Source organism: Paroedura picta, chromosome 9, assembly GCF_049243985.1.
Source record: "Paroedura picta isolate Pp20150507F chromosome 9, Ppicta_v3.0, whole genome shotgun sequence".
NCBI lineage: Eukaryota > Metazoa > Chordata > Lepidosauria > Squamata > Gekkonidae > Paroedura > Paroedura picta.
The window spans coordinates 19,199,516-19,220,840 of record NC_135377.1 but is presented as its reverse complement, the minus strand read 5'-3'; the positions used below and the strand labels follow the sequence as shown (position 1 = coordinate 19,220,840).

At 44.9% G+C, this 21,325-nt stretch overlaps 1 protein-coding gene and 1 long non-coding RNA gene across 3 annotated transcripts in view; one reads left to right on the top strand and one right to left on the bottom strand.

Annotated features, from left to right (window-relative positions):
- Window positions 1-5,889: 5,889 nt before the first annotated feature.
- Window positions 5,890-21,325, top strand: part of BAALC (BAALC binder of MAP3K1 and KLF4) — a 17,841-nt gene continuing 2,405 nt past the window's right edge. Inside the window, exons 1-2 of the mRNA XM_077351747.1 lie at window positions 5,890-6,222; window positions 12,402-12,577. Coding sequence (XP_077207862.1) covers window positions 6,054-6,222; window positions 12,402-12,577 — 345 coding nt within the window. The 5' untranslated portion in view covers window positions 5,890-6,053. The remainder of the gene's footprint in view (window positions 6,223-12,401; window positions 12,578-21,325) is intronic.
- LOC143844511 (uncharacterized) overlaps window positions 12,531-21,325 on the bottom strand; it is a 24,970-nt gene continuing 16,175 nt past the window's right edge. The window contains exons 3-4 of one of the 2 annotated variants that reach the window (XR_013234005.1): window positions 13,086-13,235; window positions 12,538-12,656 (exon numbers count right to left, since the gene is read on the bottom strand). This is a non-coding gene — a long non-coding RNA (uncharacterized LOC143844511). Of the gene's footprint in view, window positions 12,657-13,085; window positions 13,236-21,325 lie in introns of both variants that reach the window. The other variant, XR_013234006.1, reaches the window with a different exon arrangement.

Genomic DNA, 21,325 nt, shown 5'->3' with positions numbered 1-21,325 from the left:
ACTTGCAAGGCACAGAGAGGTTGGTCATGTCAGTTTATAACTCTCATCCTGTCCCTCCACTCCTACGGAAGACCTAGAGGAGTCACTTGGAGCCAAGAGCCAGGAAGGCCAAGACAAAGCTGAGGCACCATGATGAATTCACTGTCCTTTACAACTGACCTCCACGTGACAAATCAGTTTGCCTGGGGAAGGTGGGCTCTATAGTGTATGCCCCATTGAAGTTCCTTCCCTCCTCAAACCCCACCCTCCTCAAGCTCCACCCCCAAATCTCCAGGTATCTCCTAACTTGGAGCTGGCAACCCTAAGGATAGACCTGACTCAGTCTCCCAGGGCAGTATGTGTGTGTGTCCAAGTAGTCACATAACTGTGTGTGGGATTACAGCCTAAATCGTATCAAATACTGTTCGTTTGGCTTACATTTGTGAATTGCAGTGTTCATAGTTAAAACTGATCTATGGGCTTTTCTGGAACTAGGGTTGCCGATTACCTGTTGGGAGATCCCTAGAGATTTGGGGATGAAACCTAGGGAGGATGGGGTTGGTGGAGGCAAGGGACCTCAGCAGGGTACAGTGTGATAGAGCTCGTCCTCTGCAGAAGTCTTTTGCTCTAGCAGGGAAACTGATTTCTGTAGTCTGGTGATCAGTTGTAATTCCAGAAGACCATCAGGCCTCACCAGGATTTTGAATGAACTGGGAGGAGCGGGTCCCAGTAAAGAGACAAATATAGAATAGTACAGATGCACTGGAAAACCAATATGGCAATAAAAAATATCCAAATTGGACTTATATAGAGTTGTCTCTCTTCAGTTTCAGTTGTTCTTTAATTCTTATTTCATACAAGTCCTGATGCGTTTTGCCTACAGCTTTTTCAAGGGACGGTTCTTGAAAAATACAAAAGTAAAATTAGTAGTTGTTCAACACTGATATTAGCAAATTAACAAGCAATGGTCATGAATACATCTCACCAGGATTTTGGCAACACTGACTAACACTGATTCAGCTACTTGTCAAAAACCTTCAGCTTCATTCAGCTTATTAAGTTATTTGCTACTGGAAATACATTGTCATTCTAAGTAGATGTTCAGATAATTATTTCTTCTGTTCCCCCTTTCTGCTTATCCGTGTATGAAATGAACAACTAAATCACACTTTACAGACTATTTGTAATAATCTATTCAATAATCTATTTCTACTATGCAAGGATGGCATTTGGTTACAGAGGGAAAATACTCCCTAACTGATGCTCATTCATCTGCTTTTTGCGGAGGGGAAAAGATCTTACTGACTTGCTCTATCATTGATCTCTGCTACCACAGCAGATAAAGCCAACTGCTACTGTATAAACAGGACATATTCTGCTCTGTGCTTTCAATTGTGATATCATTGCTATAAACTTCCAAATAACCCACAGAACACAAATGCATTAAATGAATTGAGTGATCACTCTTCTTTAAAAATAACAACAAAAATGTACAATTTTTTCAGTTTACAAGGCTGGGAGTACCTTTTTTGTGCATTTTAATCTCAATAAACCTTTACTGGCATACAAGACCATCATCTCATCAGTTAAGATACCGAGTGTATAACAGAAATACAAATTCAATTTAAAAACACAGCAGCTTCACTTAGCACAAACTCACTATCTACAGTAACCACAAAACCCCAAACATTTAGGTACATTGTAAATGAAGAGTTAATTGCTTTGTCAATGCCTCATTCCGCTTTGTCTTGTAATAAGATTAGTGGTTGCTCTATTTTCTTTTTTTCCCTTTTGTTTTCCAAACTGGAAGAGATATGTTTAGGGTGCAGCAACTTGCTGCTCTTTCTCTGTTGCATATCTATATTATTGTTTTAGTAACAATATTATTGTTTTATCTATACTTGTTAATATTGGGATGTACTAAGCAATGGGATTCTGCATGCTAAGTGTCATGGTCTCTGTTATGTTTTTTTGTCTCTGTCAATACTTTGGGTAAAGTCCAGACTCACAGGGGTGTTGCTCAGTAGTATGCCAAGTGGCTAGGCAGAAAGGTAAAGACTTGTGCAGACTCTCCCTAGTCAAGCAAACATTATTTGGTTGCACATGCAGTCTATTGCAAAGGACAGAGGCTAGTAGATGCAAAAGCGAAATAAACAAAAAAACAGTAGCTAACGTTACATCTGATCTCTAGCAGTTGCGGGATGCTCCCAGCCCTGCTACATCCGTAACCTTCTTTAGCATCATTCACCTTTGTTATCCTGTGTGGTAAAACACACAAACATAGAAGAGTTTTGGTCTCATCACACTAAGTTAATATGTAACCTGTTATTAAAGCAGCAAGGTCTATTCCATGGAATAATTTAATATCAACCAGAAAAACTCACATATTTTTCTTTTCCATGGCTTCAACATCCCTGTGAATTTACATCTCATACCTTCGGAATCTCTACCCAATAAGCAGTTGCAAAAAACGTCTATCCCATCCTCGCCTCCCCATAATATCCTGGCAGGTCTTTTTTTTACAGGATTTTTTTAAAATTATAATAATTAACCCACACTGAACTCAGGGGCAAAAGCAAATTATCTTTTAGGAAAGAAAAGAAAGGATGATGGTTTCATGTTTTGATACTGATGCAAGAACCTATTCAGTGACGCTCTAATGAGTCAGCTCAGTGGGTGGGAGATGATTTTATGTAATAACAGTGTTGTTCATTTTCTCCATTACACACTGTCAGACAGCAGCAAGCAATTGCTGCTCAACAACTCAAGTGAGTCAGGGATGTGTACACAACTAACACAAAATATTGATAAATCTAATCCACGTCTTTTGGAGGGCAACCTTTACTTCCAATATCCTTTATTCTCTTCCCAGTCATGGGAGACATTTTGAAAACACTGTGACATCTTTTATTAGCAATAACAGAGAAACCCTGGGCTCAGTTTGAGATCCGAAAGACTGGTCTTCAAGTTTTCCATTCCTGCAGTTATCAAAATAAGAACAAATTTATCTGCAAAAGGTTTTAATCTTAATTTCTATTTTCAGATACAGATAATTCAAATATGTGAAGGCTTGAAGTAAATAAATAAACAATAGCAATAAAACACGTGGACAAAAGCTTAATATAACAATAGTCATATTAATGGTAAACATCTTTCATCTCACAGGAATTAAACGGATGTTTAAATTGTTTATAATTTTGAATTATATAATGTGCGTAGATGTTTGTGTCCTTTAATTCAGCAGTTCCCTACCCCCGGTCCCGGGACTGGTACCGGTCCGTAGATCAATTGGTACTGGGCCGCAGCTCCTCCTCATCCTCCTCCCTGGCTGCTGCCTCGGGGGCTGCCCTGCCACTCTGCCCTGCCACTCTGCCGCCGACTCACCTTTGGTGCTCTCTGGCAGCTGCCATGGCTGGGGCTCCCCCTCGGCGTGGCACTGCGCAGCTACTGCTGGCAGTGCCCCCCAGTGGGCGGCAGGAAGTCAGGGGTGCCAGCGGGAAAGCAAGTGGAACAGGGGCTCAGGCAGCAATATCCCTAGGCAGAAGACTATCCTCCCGGGCTTCAGTACAATTGTCAAGCATTGACCGGTCCCCAGTGACAAAAAGTTTGGGGACCACTACTTTAATTGATCATCAACTGGTCCTCCAAGCTGAGAGACGGCCCCAAAGAATAAGGGATCTGGCATGCTAGCAGGAAAAGAGGCAACTAGTAATGTCTTGATCTCCTAATGCCTTCCCCAACGCAGCTGGGTCTGCACAGGACTGCGACTGTCTTCTTGCAAGGTGATTTCAAAAGAGGGAACTTTACAAAAATGAGGGATATAGAAAAAAGGAAGCTGAAAGAGAAAAACAAGACAGTTAAATACCTAGTGAATGCCTGGAAACAATTTAAAACCACACTAATTGAAGCCCAAATAGCATACATTCCACAAGTTAGGAAAAGTGCTGTAAAGTCTAAAGAAGGCCTGCAGGGTTAACAACACAAGTCAAAGAAGCTGTAAAAAGGAAAAAGGCATTTTAAAAAGTCAAAGTTCTGCCCCAATGAGGGACCACAGGCTCAGGCAAAAGAAAAGTAAATTAACAATTAGGCATGCAAAAAGAGATTTTGAGGCATGGGTTGCTAAAAACACCAAGAGAAAAAAAGGATCTAGAGCAGGAAACCAGGCAGAGAACAAAGGAATCAATGAATTGATAAAGGAAGATGGCAGATGGCAGAAAGCTCAATTGCTTTTTGGTTTCTGTGTTAATTGTTGAAAGTGTGCAGCATGTACCCATGCCACAGCCCCCATTTTCAGGAGGGGAATCTGAAGAACTTAATCAAATTGAGGTGACCAAAGGTGAAGTTCTAGCCCTGCTGAAGAAATTAAAAACCAGTGAGTCCCTAGGACTTGATGGCATATCCCCAAGTGTTCTTAAGGAACTCAGATCTGAGATAGCTGATCTACTAACCCTGTATGTGTGAACTATCACTAAATTTGACCACTTAGCAGAAAACTGTAGCAAAAGTTACACCAGAGCCAGGAGGCAACACCAGGGGAAGGCTTTGACCACGAAGTTTTGCTGTTGGTCCTCCAGAGGAACTGGTTGGTATAGTGGTTAGGAGTGCGGACTTCTAATCTGGCGAGCCGGGTTTGATTCTGCACTCCCCCACATGTAGCCAAGCAGGTGACCTTGGGCTCACCACGGTGCTGTTAAAGCTGTTCTGATCAAGTAGTGATATCAGGGCTCTCTTAGCCTCACCTACCTCACAGGGTGTCTGTTGCGGGGAGAGGAAAGGGAAAGCAACAGGGCTTTGAGACTCCTTTGGGTAGAGAAAAGTGGCATATAAGAACCAACTCTTCTTCCCTATGTGAGACAGAACGTTGGACTAGATGGACCATTGGTTTGATCAATGACTAGTTACATTTCAGAATTGCCAATGAAATAGTGACAGACATGAGTATGGAGGGCTTCAAAAGGGGGTTAAGACAGGTTTATGCAGGACAGGTTCGTCAACAATTCCTAGCCATGGTGACTAAAGAAAACCTTCACAATCAGAGAGAGCAAACCTTTGAATACCAGTGCTAGGAAGCAAAGTCAAAAGAGTCCTTGTCCTCTATGTCCTGGCTGTTAGCCTTCTAGGATAGATGGCTGTCGACTATATGAAACAGGTTGTTGGACTAAATGGACCCTGGCTTTTCTTATGTTCTTTAGAATCTGTAGAATGCTAGTACCACAGAAAAATCTGCTCTATTTAAGCTTCCAAAATGCCTTTGTACAAATGTTGCTAATGCATGATGGAAAGCAGTTATTGAATCCAATGCAAATTCTAGCCAGAGTAAATTGGCACATGCCCGCAATGCACTGCTTTACAAGTGCAGCATCAGATAATTTCATTGATAGGATAACATATGCTATAGGAAAACCTATCAACATTTAAAAAAAAATCAAGGAATTCACTGGGTCTACTTCAGCACTGCCCATAGTTAAGACTGCAAAGCAGGAAGGCCCTTATTTTAATTAACCTGCTCCCCATTAACAAGAGCACGTCTGGGGAACAGGCCCTGTTCCTGCCTTCACACCAAGCTGTTAACAGTTATGGCTGTAATTTGCTCCGAGTCTCTTGAGGAGCTCCGGATTGTTTGGTGACAGGAGGAGACGCAGGCGCCAATTCAGCCCACTCAAATCCCCCGGGAAAGAGCCAGAAAGAAACCGCAGAGGAGGGGAAGAGGGAAAAGCCGGACGGCCGGGCGAAGACTGAGGGGGGAGAGGAGAAGCATGACAGAAAAGGGCGGGAGAGGGGAGAGGAGAGGGGAGGGGGGGCTGGGGGGGGGGTCAGGCCGGGGGCGGGGACGCGCGCGAGGGCGGAGGGAGAAGGCGGGGGAAAGGGGGCGCGAGAGGCGTGGAGAGCAGCGTCGGCTGGAGGAGGCGGGAAAGCGCGCGAGGGGAGCCGCCCGGCCCGGCCCGGCCCGCGCCTAGCCAGAGGCTGCGGGAAGCAGCGGGAAGGCAGGCAGGCGGGCAGGCGGGCGGCGATGCCTCTGTCGTCGTGCCGCCTCCCGCGGTGCTGGCCCTAAGGGGGGGGGGGAGGGTCGGGCGATGGGCTGCGGCGGGAGCCGCGCGGATGCCATCGAGCCGCGCTACTACGAGAGCTGGACTCGGGAGACCGAGTCCACTTGGCTCACCAACACCGACGCCGAGCCCCAGCAGCCGCTGCCCAACGGCGGCGCGGAGAGCGGCCACGCCGAGGCTGGCCTGAGGGAAGCCGGTGAGGAGAGCGGGGGCGGGAAGGGCCGCGTTGTGCGCTGCGGGGCTGTGGTTGGCCGCTCCGGGCGGGGAAAGGGGTCGCCTGGGGGCAGGAGGGACCCCTGGAAGCGGGACTCGGCTGGGCCGGGAGGAGCCCCTGCTGAAGAAACGCGTTTCGGCCCTTAAAAGCCCCGGCCATCCGCTCGTCTCTGAGCCTGGAGAGGGGGCTTCCGTCAACTTATTTCCTTTTTCATCCTGCTCCCCCAAACTAAGACCTTTCTGCGAGCTGCGAGGAAGCCATATCCTATTGGCTATGCCAGCCAGGTAGCAGGTTGCGGAAAGGCACACGCACATCCGCCCCGCTGGAAATATTTTAGGAGCATCATCATCGCATCATCATATCTAATAATCATAAAGTCCTGTGTAGCCTATGTGCCACGGCTCTAAAATGTCCCTTTGCATTGCTGAAGAGGGGACCCCCGGGGTGTCTTTGTAGGTTTATAGGTCAAGTGGCGGCTCCCTTCAGTTAAATTCTCAGATGGTCTTCTGGTCCATTCTTGTTCCCTGGGGATGCTGATCAGCATGTGCCTCTGTGAGAATGAGGCAGGTGGGATGAGGGAGGGAGGAGCACAATGAAGCAGGTATGATCCACATGGTGCCGACAAAACTGTTTAATGAGCATTTGGGAGTGTTGTATGAATGCCGATTCCTGGTAGGTTAGGCACATTTGCTAATTTTGTAAACAATATGTTTGAATCAAAGTTAAAACATTTTAAATTCCTATTGACCTCAGAGGAGACAGTTAAGCACATACAACTAAAATTAAAAGGAATATAAAATAATTATATTTGACTGGTTAAATCCCTGTCCTTCACAGAATCAGCCTCTCCGTCAGATGGCTATCTAGCCTCTGTTTAAAAATTTCAAAATGAGGCAAATAACACATGATAATTCTATACTTTTTTTTTCAAGATTCAACAATGTGAGTAGAAATTCCAAAGATAACCATTATATATTAGACTAGGAGTCTCCATGCATCTGAAGCTTTTATATATGTTTGCATTAGGATTTTTTTAAAAATTCTACCATATTTAACAGCTTTCAAGCATGTTTTAGCCACATGTAGTTTTTCTTTTCCAAAGTTTTGTGGATATTGTTCTTATACAAAAAGTATATTTCTGCAGATTTATAATAAGAATATTTTTAAAGGAACCAGAGAAGACCAAGTAAAAGCTCTGATTCTGAGAGCCAGCTTAGTATAGTGGTTAAGAGCAGTGGTGTCTGATCTGGAGAACTGGATTTGATTTGGCTCCACATGCAGCCAACTGGGTGACCTTGAGCCATTCACAGTTCTCTGAGCTCTCTGAGTCCCACCTCCCTCATAGGGTGTCTCTAGTGGGTAGAGAAAGGGAAGGTGAATCTTTGAGACTCCTTCGGATAGTAAAAAGCAGGGTCCAAAAAAACAGCTCTTCTTCTGATTGGCTGAACAGGATCAAGCCACCCGTAGACTGTCTGGGACCATTATTTCTAGTTTTGCTCCTTCAATCCCTTGGACTTTCAGGCCTCCCTTTTGCGATCTTTTGACTATAGATTGGGCCTTGTGTGGCTGGAACACCTGCTCCTTGGAGTTTGGACTTTGTACCTTCAGTCTGATCGGGTAACATCTGAAGTCTTCTAGGTTAGCTGTTTAGTTTTATTATTTTCTTCCGTTTTGTATACTTGTATACTTTCACACATTTCTTGTAATAATTTTATAATTATACTCCTGTGGTGTTCAAGTTGGTATGCCTTTAATTTGAATATCGTACTTGCACCCTGCACTTTTTTAAAAAACCTTTTTTCCTTTGGAATCCTGAAGTAAGAGTTCTGCACAGCAATGGAAAAAAGTGGATCATCTCTCTGCACTGAGGGGTTTGGGGAGGCAGACTGTGTGGTTTGTCTCTCTTTATTGGTCAGTTTCCCATTGGGCCCGTTGTTTAAGATTGTAAAGAGAGATTTAAAAATTAAATAATTTAGCCTGATAAAAACATGTGAGAGATAGATAGTTCTACAGACTATTAGCCATAAGTGGCTGCAATCTGTGGATCGCTAAATTTATGGATCAGAGACACATGGAGGTTAAAGACAATAAATAAATGAATGAATGAACAAAAAACAAATAAAGGGGCTAATTCCCTCCCAAATATACTTGTGCTCTCTGCATGTGTGCAGACAACATGCTTGCAAGATAAGGAGCTGGAAGACGCTGGCAGTTTGATCAAGCAGCAGCAGTGAATACCAGCAGCTATGATGGGCTGAGCCATGGAAGATGCCTGAAGCCATGCTGGGCTCAGCTGCCATGGTAGAAGATGCCAGCAGCCATGCCAATCTTAGCTGCAGCCAGAAGGGATGCTGGCAGTTATACTGGGTTGGTCTTGGTAACAGAGCCTAGTAGCTGGTCTGTGTCTGGATGTGAAGGCCTGGCCATCATGGCAGCAGAGCCAGGCAACCCTTCCATACTCAGAATGGCTCCCAGATACCACTGCTGCTGTGGCTGGGCTCCTGGGAGCCTCTCCAGATGGTGATGGTGGGAGGATGGGGTTTGCCTCTTAGTTTTGCAGGCCCTTCCACTTGTGGATAACTATTAATGTAATGGTTGGTCTAAGAATGGATTTGTTGTATTTCAAATCTCTAATCATATTGCTTGATTTTATGCCAATAAAACTTTGCAGTAGAGATGTGGAAAATGATTCCCACATTATGGTGTAGGTAAAAGAAAGGGAAATTTGGTTAATGGATTGATAACACTTCAGAAGCAACGCTATAGAAAAATAATAACATGCACTTCTTGGAGGGAGTGAAAATGGGGAGATAAAAAGGTACCTTCAACAGTATCTAATTTGCTAATTTTTCATGAGGCTGCCTGTTGGGCTGAGATTTGAATAGTTCTGCTTTGTTGAGTGCTATAAATGATGCTGGTTATACCTATGACGCAGGACTACTGTGTACCTTTTCTCTGCAATAAAACCTCAGCACATCAGGGTGATTGATCCCATTATTGTGCTGTAATAATGCATTTCAGCCTCAGTATTTTCACATTGTATATAACCAGCCATTTTCTCTTTGTGTACACAAAACTTTGCCTCTTTTTTAAAGTCCAAACCCATATAAAAAAGCCAGCAGCTCTGGGGGAGTTATCTGTAGCTGTTGCACTGCCACTCAAAAAGGCATGATGATCAATGTCCTGAACAGAAGGGGTTAGAACAAAGCCGTTAGCAAATATTAAGCTCTGAAGATGGTTCATTTGGCTGTATACTTGCTCTTTGGAAATTCTTTGGGTGATATTTTCATTTCCTGGTCTATACAATATGGATGGATAGATACAGACAGACATAGATAAAATGGTATGGGTAAAAATGATATAATGGGGAAAGTAGAATAGTATAAGGATAGTGGGAAAATGTTTTTGAGACTTTTATTCCACCCTGCCTAGACCCTCTATCTGAGCCCGGTCAAACACTGGAGATCTCTCTATTGAGATCCTAGGCTTGCTAAGGTTAAATTATAAATAATGCATTTGGTTTACAATTTTAAATTGATCCGTTTTTAGGATTTTAATGATATTTATTGTATTGGGATTTTATTAATGAAACTGATGTAAGCCAACCCTGAGACCATTTTGGAGACGGGTGGCCTAGAACCCCAAGAAATAAATAAATAAATAAACAAACTTCAGGATTCCATGCATGACAATCACACACACACCATAATCCTCACAACAACCCTGTGAGTCATAAGCTTCACGACTGAGTGAGGAACTGAACTTGGGTTTGCCTAGATGTAGTCCAGTGCTCTAACCCAGGGGCATTTGCTGGCAGCGGCTCATGGGAATTGTAGTCCATGGACATCTGGAGGACCACTGGTTGACTACCCCTGCTCTAACCTATAGAACACAGAAGTTCCAGTCATACCTATTATGCAAGAATTTATGCAACTTTAATGAGCTAGTAGATTTTGTATAGGAATGGGAAGGGAAGCAAGCCACAAATCTTGCCACCCTCTACCCACTTGTCAAACAGATATCCATAGTAGATTAAGGAGGAGGGAGGAAACCAAAATGGAATGGGGAGTAGAAATCTGTGTCCCTTCTGGACCATGTCATATGATGTGACCCTCTTGAGCTGGCTTTTATGACATAAGCAGGCAGTGGCTCCTGCACTCCCTTTTTGTGGCTGTTGTCCCTTTGTGTGTCCCTGTTGTCTACTTGCCAGCTATCTCTTTCCTGCACTGACACAACTTTGGAGTGCTCATACTTGAATCCAACTTCTTTAGAAGGAGCCTGGTCTGTACTCTTAGTGAGGAAGAGGGGGGGCACTTGTGCACTGAAGGTGCAAGAGGTAGTGAATGTGAAGGGAAGAATAACACAGAGACCACAGTTACTTGGAGATAAAATGGCCACAGCCTTTGTTGAGTACCAGTCACTGTGGTGCATGGACCTCACTGAGGCGCAGAAGGGGAAATCCTTCCCCTTCTGCTTCTCATCCCTGTGGCCACATGCAAAAATTACCCTAGGTAAGTCCAAGGAGAAGGGGAGGCATTGGTGGTCTTCCAGAAGATTGGGTGAATACAGTCCTGATCTGGAAGCATTTTTATACCATTCAGGACTACAGATGCTTTGGTGGCCTATAGCAAATGAAGGCATGTTGATACAAACTTTAAGTTTCTCATCTTTGCTAATATGTCTCAGAAATCCACTCTTGGATGTTCTTATTAAAATGTGGATATGGTAGTATTCCAGCTAAAATGGAGGGGACCTTGTTATAATTTCCTTTCACAAGCTGTGTTTACAGAAGCATGCTTAAACTCACATCTGTTGCTGTTGGAGAGGATATATGCATGTATTTCCTTTTCTGCTGTGAGTTCTTACATGGTTTAAAATATTTCTTATGTGCAGTATAGCTAGACAGCCTTACCATCGATAGCCAATTCAGGTATTGCTTGCCATTAAAAGTATGCACTTTAAAAACCGCGACGGACTTATTCAATATGCTTTTATTCTGCCTTTCATCTGAGGGGTTATATGAGGTAATCCCCTCTTCCATTTTATTCTCACAACAACAAACCTGTGAGGTAGGTTAGGCTGGGAGAAATGGCTGGCCCAGGTTACCCAGAAATCTTAACTGTAGAATGGGGTTTTGAAGCTGGGTTTCTCCGATTTTAGAAGCCTCTAAATGTGGAGTATGTGGAGCACAGGAATGCACGTTAATTTAAGACACTTAAAAAGAAAATCTTAGATGCATCCTGTGTAAATCATATAACACCTAATAATAAGGCATGTAGAGATTTTGTGTAGGAATAGGAATTTTGTGTAGAAATGGTGTGTGTGTTGTAAGTCTGTTATGTGTCATCACTATAAATAGTGCGGCAAATAGTATTTGTGCATAAGCAGGAAAGTTGTCACAGAATACATGTGTGTAAAATAGAACAGTATGGTAGGTTTTGCCTATTAGAAGTAATTGCACATTAAGGATCCAGAAACTGGGCCCTTATTCTTCTCCAAGTCACCACAAAAACCATAGAAATCTTGACATGGCTCTGCCTGTTTTCCATGATGTGCCCACACAGTAATGTTATTTCCCTGGGAGTTGGGGCTTTGTGACAAAACAGAGGGATGCTAAAGCAACACATAATGATCATCTGTGGGGAGAAAAGCAACTGGAGGGCAATTTTTATTTTTATAGTATAAACTGCAGCTGAGTAGGCGGCAGGAAAATGTGATTATGCTGGTAGAAGTGCTTTCCATTGCTATAATCGGGATCTGTCTTACTGTATTTAATTATTCCTGTTTTTTGAATCAGAGTGAGTTTTTAATTTCATATTTTTTCTCATGTCCTTGGAATGACATGCAAGCATTCTAACATCTCCACTCCATGAAACTTTCTATATTGAAGCTGGAGTGTAATTCCATGGAGAAGCTTGGGAAATGTGAGTCCTTGCTGGTCTGTGTTCCTTGTTGCATCAAAAATGGTGTGTACATACAGCTCTTTGTGTGAATGTAAAATCATAGTCTTATGGGAAATCCTACGTTACAGTGAATACATAAAATTACTGTAAACTCTTTTTCTTAAATTGAATTACAAAACAGTAGTAAACTGTGATGTCCAGTTCAAAATTGAACATGAATTGTCTTTATTTCCAATATACAATTTTGTGTTTTGTTAGGAAGTTTGGAGGATGGCAAATACAGTCAGACCTGTGTCCTAAAGTCTTCAGTTGCAAGTGGTATAGCTGCGGCTGAAAAGAGAACGCACTGTGGTACGCAATGCACAACCAAGCCTGTAAGTCACACCACTGGAACATCAGCACCGAAGCAGCAGAATGGCTTTAGAACGGCAGAGGTGGGTGTGGATTTCCATTCTGCATGCCTCTAGGTGTGCTGGGTCTTCTGTTGAAGCTGGACCAAGCCTTGCTTAGCTGCTGGAAAACAGAGACAATATTTCTGACTTAGCTACAGTACTATCAAGCTTCTTACTTTAATGATAAACTATTATTTGTTAACCACAAAATCAGTATCTCTTATTGGAAATCACAATAAATACATATATTATATTTATATACTGTCCTCCCCTGAGGCTCATGGCAGTTTACATGGAACTTAAGAAAAAAATAGTACAAATAGCGTAATAAATTGAATAGCAAAATAGTCATAACAGGGAAACAGTAACATAATGGAACAAATATAGTGAAAACATCCCAGGGGCCAATGGGAAGTGATTGAATTCAGGTCGACCTCAACCAAAATTTGTCATAACAAAAGGCTCATGACAAACAGTGATATGTTACAACAGTGTAGGTAAATATTTTCATTTTCATTAAGATCATAAAGAAAGATCTTATATTGCTTACTGTTCTGTCACAATGGTGATTCTTGAGAAGAACACTTTTGGGCCATTTTGAGCAATTATATCTGTAATTAGAAGTTGTATACTGCATGTTGGTTGCGCTTCCTTCCACTGGATATTGCTGTCCTGTCTTCAGCCCAAAGTAAATGCATACCTGGGTGCAACATTTGCATAAAAGCCTATATGTATAAAATCCAGCAATGGTAGATATCAATTATGAACTTAATTAATTCATTGTTTATGAGGATATTGTACAGTTAGGATTAATGTACTTTGATCCAAATCCCCCAGGGGAATGGGAGAATAAGATGTACACTTGCATCTCCATCAGATTATGCTTGTACTTGGGGTCAGAATTAAAGGCAAGCTATAAATATATAAATTTCTACATGCACCTTGTACAGTGAAGCAGACTTCCAAAACTGAAACAGAGTTGTTTTTAGAACATCATGCCAGTAGCATGATCAAGCCTACTGGAATATTTTGAGCAGCACTCAAGGCAACAAGGTGCATATCACCAAAAAAGGACTCTGGTTTCAGAGACCCTCACCTCAATTTGAGGTGTTCAGAATCCAGAAGGAATGCTGAGAGAGGGAGAGAGAAAGCAAAGGAACCTACAGCATTCCTATTATTCATTTTGTTAGGCAGCATATATTTTATTTTTTTCTTATATTTCTATACCACCCTCCCTTGGTACAGCGCAATTCATAACATCAAGTAAACAATAACAGTGAATTCCATAACTGAAGAGAACAAGTATTATAACGTTTCCTATGATAACATTAACTTGCCAACTATGATCCCTTAGGTTGGTCGGCTTGGGATTCAGTTCATGGGGAGGGGTTTCTGGGGGCCCAGCAGATGCTGTTGGTTTGGTTGGCTTCAACCAAATGCTTAGCAGAAGATTTCTACTTTGCAGGCCCTGCGAAACTCCTTTTTAAAATACAAAGAGGGAATAATTGGGGGGAAGGGGGACAGTGAAGTGCATACACTAAGAAAATGGAGTTACAGAGAGGCAGATTTCTTCTGAATACAGAATTTCTTCTTACTGCTGTCAGTTGAGAGAGAGAAAAAATAGTTGATAGCATTCTTTGATCTGATTAAAGAATGCTTGGCACGTTTTTCCCATATTGAGTTCCATAGGTTCCTGTATAGCGATTGTCACCATGGTATCCCATGATCTACATCAGGCATTCTCACCCTAGGGTTTCTGGATGGCTCTAGAAGGGTTTCCAAATGGGTGGGAATTAATTAATTTAAAATATTTATTTATTTATTTATTAGGTTTCTATATCGCCCATTCTTTGCAGCTCTGGGTGGTTTACACTGAACATTATATAACTTACATGGAACATTATAGAGGCTGTAACATCAAAACAACTTTCAGTAAAACCTTCAAACATTACAATACACCATTAATAATATAATAACAGATAACAACAACATTGGGTGGTCAATTATTTCAGTCACGGGGGGGCGTCTGGGGAGACCAGCAGATGTTCCAAGTCGGATTTTTTTTTAATTTGTTAAAACATTTATCAGGTGATCTGACTATATAGGGTCATGTCAACCTGCCCCCCCAGTTAGTCAGTGATGGGCCTGGAGGGGGTGCGAAGGAAAGGGACCCTGGGTGGGCATGTACACAGTTATGCTTCCCAGCCTATTTTGCACGATTGCGCCACTTCTGGGGTTTCCCAAAGCCTGACAAATTTTTCAGGGGTTTCTTAATGAGAAAAAAGTTGAGAAGGCGGATCTAAATGCCATAGGAGGAAGAAGACCCTTGGGAGGGGGATGACTTTGTAGTGGGGCAACAGACAAAAAATGAAGAGCAGAGCTCCAACATTGGAGAGGGGGAGAATACAGAGCCTCCAATTAATGTATTTATCTATATTTATATTCTACCCTTCCTTGAAAGCTTAGGGTGGATTACATCAGTTAAAATACAGAAACTTAAATATACATATTGGAATTTAAATACTGGGTTCTAGTTTTTTTTTTTTAAATAATGGCACAACAGTATTATTATTATTATTATTATTTATTTGACTTGTATGACCGCCGCTCTCGGAAACCGGCTCGCGGCGGTTCACAATATTTTAATACAAATACAATATATTAACCATTAAAAATTCCCCATTAAAACCCCATTAAAACAATGACTAAGTCACAATGATGGCGATTAAAAAAAAAAAAAAAAAAAAAACTATTCCCATACAGGCCCGCTGGATGAGCAGAAAGGAACGGAGGATAATTGGGCATAGGATGGAACACTCTGGGGAACCAGGTCAGTCTAGTACTGGCCTCCCCCCTCCGGGGAGAGGGGTCCGATCTTAGCCCCGGGCCATCACCCGGCCTTAGACAAACGCCTGGCGGAAGAGCTCCGTTTTGCAGGCTCTGCGGAACTCAGAGAGCTCCGTCAGGGCCCGCAGCTCTTCAGGGAGCTCATTCCACCAGGTAGGGGCCAGGACCGAAAAGGCCCTGGCCCTTGTCGAGGCCAGGCGTGCCTCCCGGGGTCCTGGGATCATCAGCAGATTCTTACCCGCAGAGCGAAGTGCCCTGCGGGGGGCATAAGGAGATAGGCGGTCCCTCAAGTATGCAGGACCCAAGCCGCGTATAGTCTTAAAGGTTAATACCAAAACCTTGAACCTGATCCGGAAACAAACTGGCAACCAGTGCAGCTGCTTCAGCAGAGGCTGAACATGGGACCTCCAAGATGATTTAGTGAGGACCCGTGCAGCTGCATTCTGTACCAGCTGTAACTTCCGGGTTAGAGACAAGGGTAGGCCCGCGTAGAGCGAGTTACAGAAGTCTAATCTAGAAGTAACCGTTGCATGGATCACAGTGGCCAGGTGTTCCGGGGGCAGGTAGGGCGCTAGTAGCCGAGCTTGGCGTAGATGGAGAAACGCCGTCCGGGCTACCTTAGTGACCTGGGCCTCCATGGAAAGTGAGGCATCCAGAATCACTCCCAAATTCCTGGCTTGGGGCACAGATGACAATTGTACCCCGTCCAGGCAGGGAAGACGCGCTTCCTGTTCCTGCTCCCTTCGGCCTAGCCAAAGGACCTCCGTCTTGGAGGGGTTGAGTCTCAGGCGGCTCTTCCTGATCCATCCAGCCACTGCTTCCAAACAACTGGCGAATTTTTCTGGGGGGAGATCTGGCCGGCCATCCATCAAGAGATAGAGCTGGGTATCATCAGCGTACTGATGACACCCAAGCCCATAACTCCGTACCAGCTGAGCCAGGGGACGCATATAGATGTTAAATAACGTGGGGGAGAGCACCGCTCCTTGTGGCACCCCACATGGGAGTGCAAAGGAGTCGGATAACTCCTCCCCCACAGCGACCCTCTGTGACCTGTTCTCTAGAAAGGAGGATAGCCATTTAAGAGCCACCCTTCCAATCCCAGTATCAGCGAGGCGGTGAACCAAGAGCTCGTGGTCAACCATATCAAATGCGGCTGACAGGTCTAATAGCACGAGAATGGCCGACCCGCCCCGGTCCAGCTGGCGCCGGAGATCATCTGTCAGGGCGACCAGCACGGTCTCCACCCCATGGCCAGGACGGAAGCCAGACTGGTATGGATCAAGGGCCGAAGTTTCCTCCAAAAATGCTAGGAGCTGGTCCGCGGCGGCCCTCTCAACTACCTTGCCCAGGAATGCAAGATGCGATACCGGGCGGTAGCTGGCGGGGTCCCGCGGATTCAGCGATGGTTTTTTCAGAAGAGGGCGAACCACTGCCTCCTTGAGCCGCTGAGGGAATTCTCCTGATGTAAGGGAGAGGTTTATAATCTCCCTCAGGGGAACACCTATCCGTGGGTCACTGGTCTTAAGCAACCACGACGGACAGGGATCAAGGGGGCAAGTGGTCGCCCTCACCGACCCTAGCAATTTGTCCACTTCGGATAAAGAGAGCCGCCTGAAGCCATCAAACCTGATCCCCCGTAACGGCCACGGAGCTTCTAGTTCACAAACTGTATCAACTGTGGCAGTAAGGTCACGACGGAGCGACAAGATCTTATCCGCAAAATAGCTCGCAAAAGCCTCGCAGCCTAGTTCCAATTGACTACTATTTTGATGCCCTCCTTCGAGGGCAGTAAGGGTCCGAACTACCCTAAATAATTGGGCTGGGCGAGAGCTAGCGGACGCGATTTCCGCAGCAAAGTAGTCACACTTTGCCGCTTTCACCGCCATCTCATACGCCCTCATAAGCGTGCGATGAGATGTTCTTGTAGCTTCGTCGCGGGTCTTCCGCCACACTCGCTCTAGCCGTCTCACCTCCCTCTTCCTCTCCCGAAGCTCCGCGGTAAACCACGGGGCCTGCTTGAGGCGAGGGCGGAGAGGGCGCTCAGGAGCTATCTCGTCAATGGCGGCCAACAGGCGGGACTGCCAGTCCTCCACCAAGGCCTCCAACGAGACACCGGAGGGCATCGGGTCCCGCAGAGCATTCAGGAATCCTTCGGATTCCATAAGTCTCCGTGGGCGGACTAAAATGCGTCCGTCACCCAAACAGGGGAGGGGTGGCATCCGTAGGCGAGCCTTCAGGGTATGGTGGTCAGACCACGGAACGATGTTGTTAGCCACCAGATCGATCTCAACACCAGGACCAAAGATCAGATCCAGGGTGTGGCCAGCCTGATGAGTGGGACCAGCAACAAATTGCGAGAACCCCAGTGTCGCCATGGCCGACACCAGGTCCAAGCCAAGTCCTGGAGCCGACGACTCCACATGGACATTAAAGTCCCCCAAAATTAATAATTTGGGGAACTGCAATGTCCAGGCGGCCGCCGCCTCCAGCAGGCCCAGCAGGGCATCAGGCGGGGCAGTGGGTGAACGGTACACCGCCCAGATGGCCACGTTCTCGACCGATTCCCACGTCAGGCCGACACATTCAACTCCTGGGATCGATGGTGCTGGGAGAGCCCTGAAGGCATAGCTGTCCCGGACTAGGATCGCCACCCCACCCCCCCTACCATGGAGCCGGGGCTGATGGAGGACCGAGAAGCCGGGTGGCGCAAGATCTTTAAGGGCGACTGTTTCACCTTCGCGCACCCAGCTCTCGGTGATGCACGCCAAGTCTACCCCATGCCCTGCGAAATAGTCCCGCAGGGTTGAGGATTTGTTCTTGATCGACCTGGCGTTGCATAGCATCAGCACCGGCTCCGCCCTAGCCCTCTCTCCTACAGATTTGGGGATGGGACGGAGGTTTGAAGGACAGCGAGCACATCGACCAGGCCACCTACCGTGTTTCCACGGTCGGGGCCTTTCTGGACCTGCGTGTGCCGCTCTCCCCCTATTATTGAACCTCCTCCCACCGCCATACCTCCCTTGGCCCAGAAGTGCTGGAATAATTCTCCCAGGTTGGGTTATAGCCCCCTCTCCCCTTCCATGCCCACTCTGTCGTTCCTGTCTGGCAGACCATGCCATGTCTAGACACGGCCAATAGTGCCCTGTATATTGGCCCCAAACCTTATCTAATTACTGCAATACCTTGGGTAGAGCGGCTGTAGCTCCTCCCTCTCACTGGCCCTAACCAATCTAACTAATCTAATTTAACCTAGCTGCTACCAATTCCCTCCCTAACCCACCCTAACCTCACCCTCCCTACACAGCCCCCTACAAAAAAATCCCCCCTAGCCCACCCAACCCAACCTGACACCTAACAGCTGGTCTAACCTCACAGAGGAGAGGATCTGCCAGATCCCGCCTTTCGGGGCTCTCTAGCTTCCCCTCTCCCCCACAACTCCACTTAAGGCCACTCCAGCCGCCCTAATAATTTTCTCCCAGCATCTCCCACAACTCCAACAACAGCTATCAGATTTTTTGGCTGTACTAGTTCTTCTTCTTAGGATTGCACCTTTGGCCCCTGGGAAGCTGCTGCTGAGTTAGAAATAGTAAAAAATCTCATGGCAAATCTGACGTTTTATCTGGACCTGGAGCAGATGTGACACTAACAAAGAAATCCTTTCCTATACCCTATTATGCCTTTCTATTTGAACACTCCAGCAGCAGGGGTTATCATTTATTTTCCGCACCATCATGATGTCAGCAGCTACAGGACCATTGATATTAACAAATACATTATGTACAACTATCTGCTCTCCTCATTAGCTCATAAGGGAGGAAAAAAACAAAAAAGGCTCTGTAACAGAAGCAATATAATTACTTGAGCCAAATAGACACTTGGCAGTAATCATGGATTCAGATATATTCTCCTTTTTGATTAAACATTAATGCATCTAGCATTGTTACTAGGGCAGAACAAAAGAGAAGGGGTTTGTTTGGCAGGAATCCTGTTCTGGCTGTTTGGTGGTGGGGTGGGGTCACTGTAAAAGAACGAGTGGGACTGGGTGTATCCATATGACCCATACAGGATGCATTAGCCTTACTATAAAAAAGCTTCATTAGTCAAGTGTCATTTTCAGAACAGTAGGAGCAATAGTTTGGTTCACTTCAGGAGGAATAAACAGGGGGAAAGGGCTAATGGAGCAGCAGTGGGGATGTTTGTGTGGGTTTGGTTCACATGAAATTGCTGTTCGCGAGGCAGAATGCAAACTGGGAGAACATTCAGCTTCTGCCCTAATTGCTTCGGATACAGGGGTTAATTCCTGTCACTGTCATGCAAGTGGATAGCTGCATGAGGGACTGTTTTCAGGTTTTCCTGCACAGTAGGATCCTTGCTTGAGAAGATTCTTCATATAATTGTAATAGCAGTTTTTCTCACAGTTCTTTCATTTCACGCAGCATAAGTTCACTGCCATTGTAGTTTTAAAGGAATATTTCCCTGATCTATGGTGTTGTTCAAATGATTATGTGGCCCTAGTGTGAAAAGGACGCCTTTCCCTGAGATGCATAGAATCATAGAGTTGGAAGGGGCCATACAGGTCATCTAGTCCAACCCCCTGCTCTACGCAGGATCAGCCCTGTGTAACAGAAGGAAGTGATTTGTACTGCTACATTTCTTGGTCATGTGCAAAAAGGAAGAAACACATATGTCCCCAGCAGCAAAATACGTGCTGCACTTTGCCTAAAGGAGATTTATATTTTATTGTGGTTGAGACAGTGCATGCCCTCCTACATTTGTGCATAAACTCCAGGAGCATGGACGAAAAGTTACTTGTGCTTTAGATAAAACATGGCATTTGGGACTATGCAGCTCTTAAGTGGCTCTTTGCTTTTAGGATGTTTGAGAGTAGTTATGTGCATTTGTATTTCCCTAAAGCACTTCATCAAGAAGAGTGGGAGAAAGAGGTGGCAGGGTAGATAAGACCATCTCACAAAGCAGAATATACAACTCTTCTGCTATGTAGGCGGTGGTATTGAAATAAGTGTTTTCCCCCTTCAACTGGCCCAATTATCTTTAATGTTCAGACCTTCTCAGGCTATGAAAGATGTTTTTGGATTCTCTACTCTTTGCTATAAGGTTGCAGTCACCAGAATTCCTTTGTTTGGATTAATATAATGTGTAGCAGCTTGAAAAGCCCCAAGAAGCCTGATCTTGTCAGAGTTTGAAAGCTTAGCAGTGTCAGCCATGGTTAGACCTTGAGTGAGAGACCATGAAGGAAGTCAAGGATTGTTATGCAGAGGAAGACAGTGGCAAACAATCTCTGTTTATCTGTTGCCTTGAAGACCTCATTGTTGTGGAGTCATCATGAGAAAGGTTGAAAGCACATTATTATTACACTTTAATCATCCTTTTGTACTCATTCAGAGTTCTATTTAACCTGTGTTTGCATTTAATTTCTAAAATTCTTACCAAGCCTTTTCAGAAAAGATAAGACAAGCCTAATTGCAGCCCAGCTTCAAGAGGTTTGGGGGGGTTAGGGTGTAGCCATCTTCTTGAGGCATAATTATGTGAACCTCACATGAATTTCTTGAATTGACTAATTCGTTTTCTCTAAAGGTGTGATGTAAACCTCACAAAGGATCGTTGTTGCAAACTGTTCCATTTGTTCTAACACTTATCTGTTCCACATAATATATTTCTGGTAAGGCCTTGGAGGAGGAGTGTGTCTCATGGCTTAAGTGCCACTCAGCATTTAACACCCACGCAGGGTGGTTGTCCCACCCCTGAGTGCCGCCTCCTCCAACCGGCTTGCCTGTCTGTCCAGCAGCCAGCCAATCGCCTTCCGTCCACCATCCCTGACCACACCCTCCTCCTTCCCCATCCTTCTGAGGCTCGGAAGCTGCAGATCCCTGCTGCATGAGAGCTGCCCCTGCCAGAGAGTTCCCTAACAGCTGCCTGCAG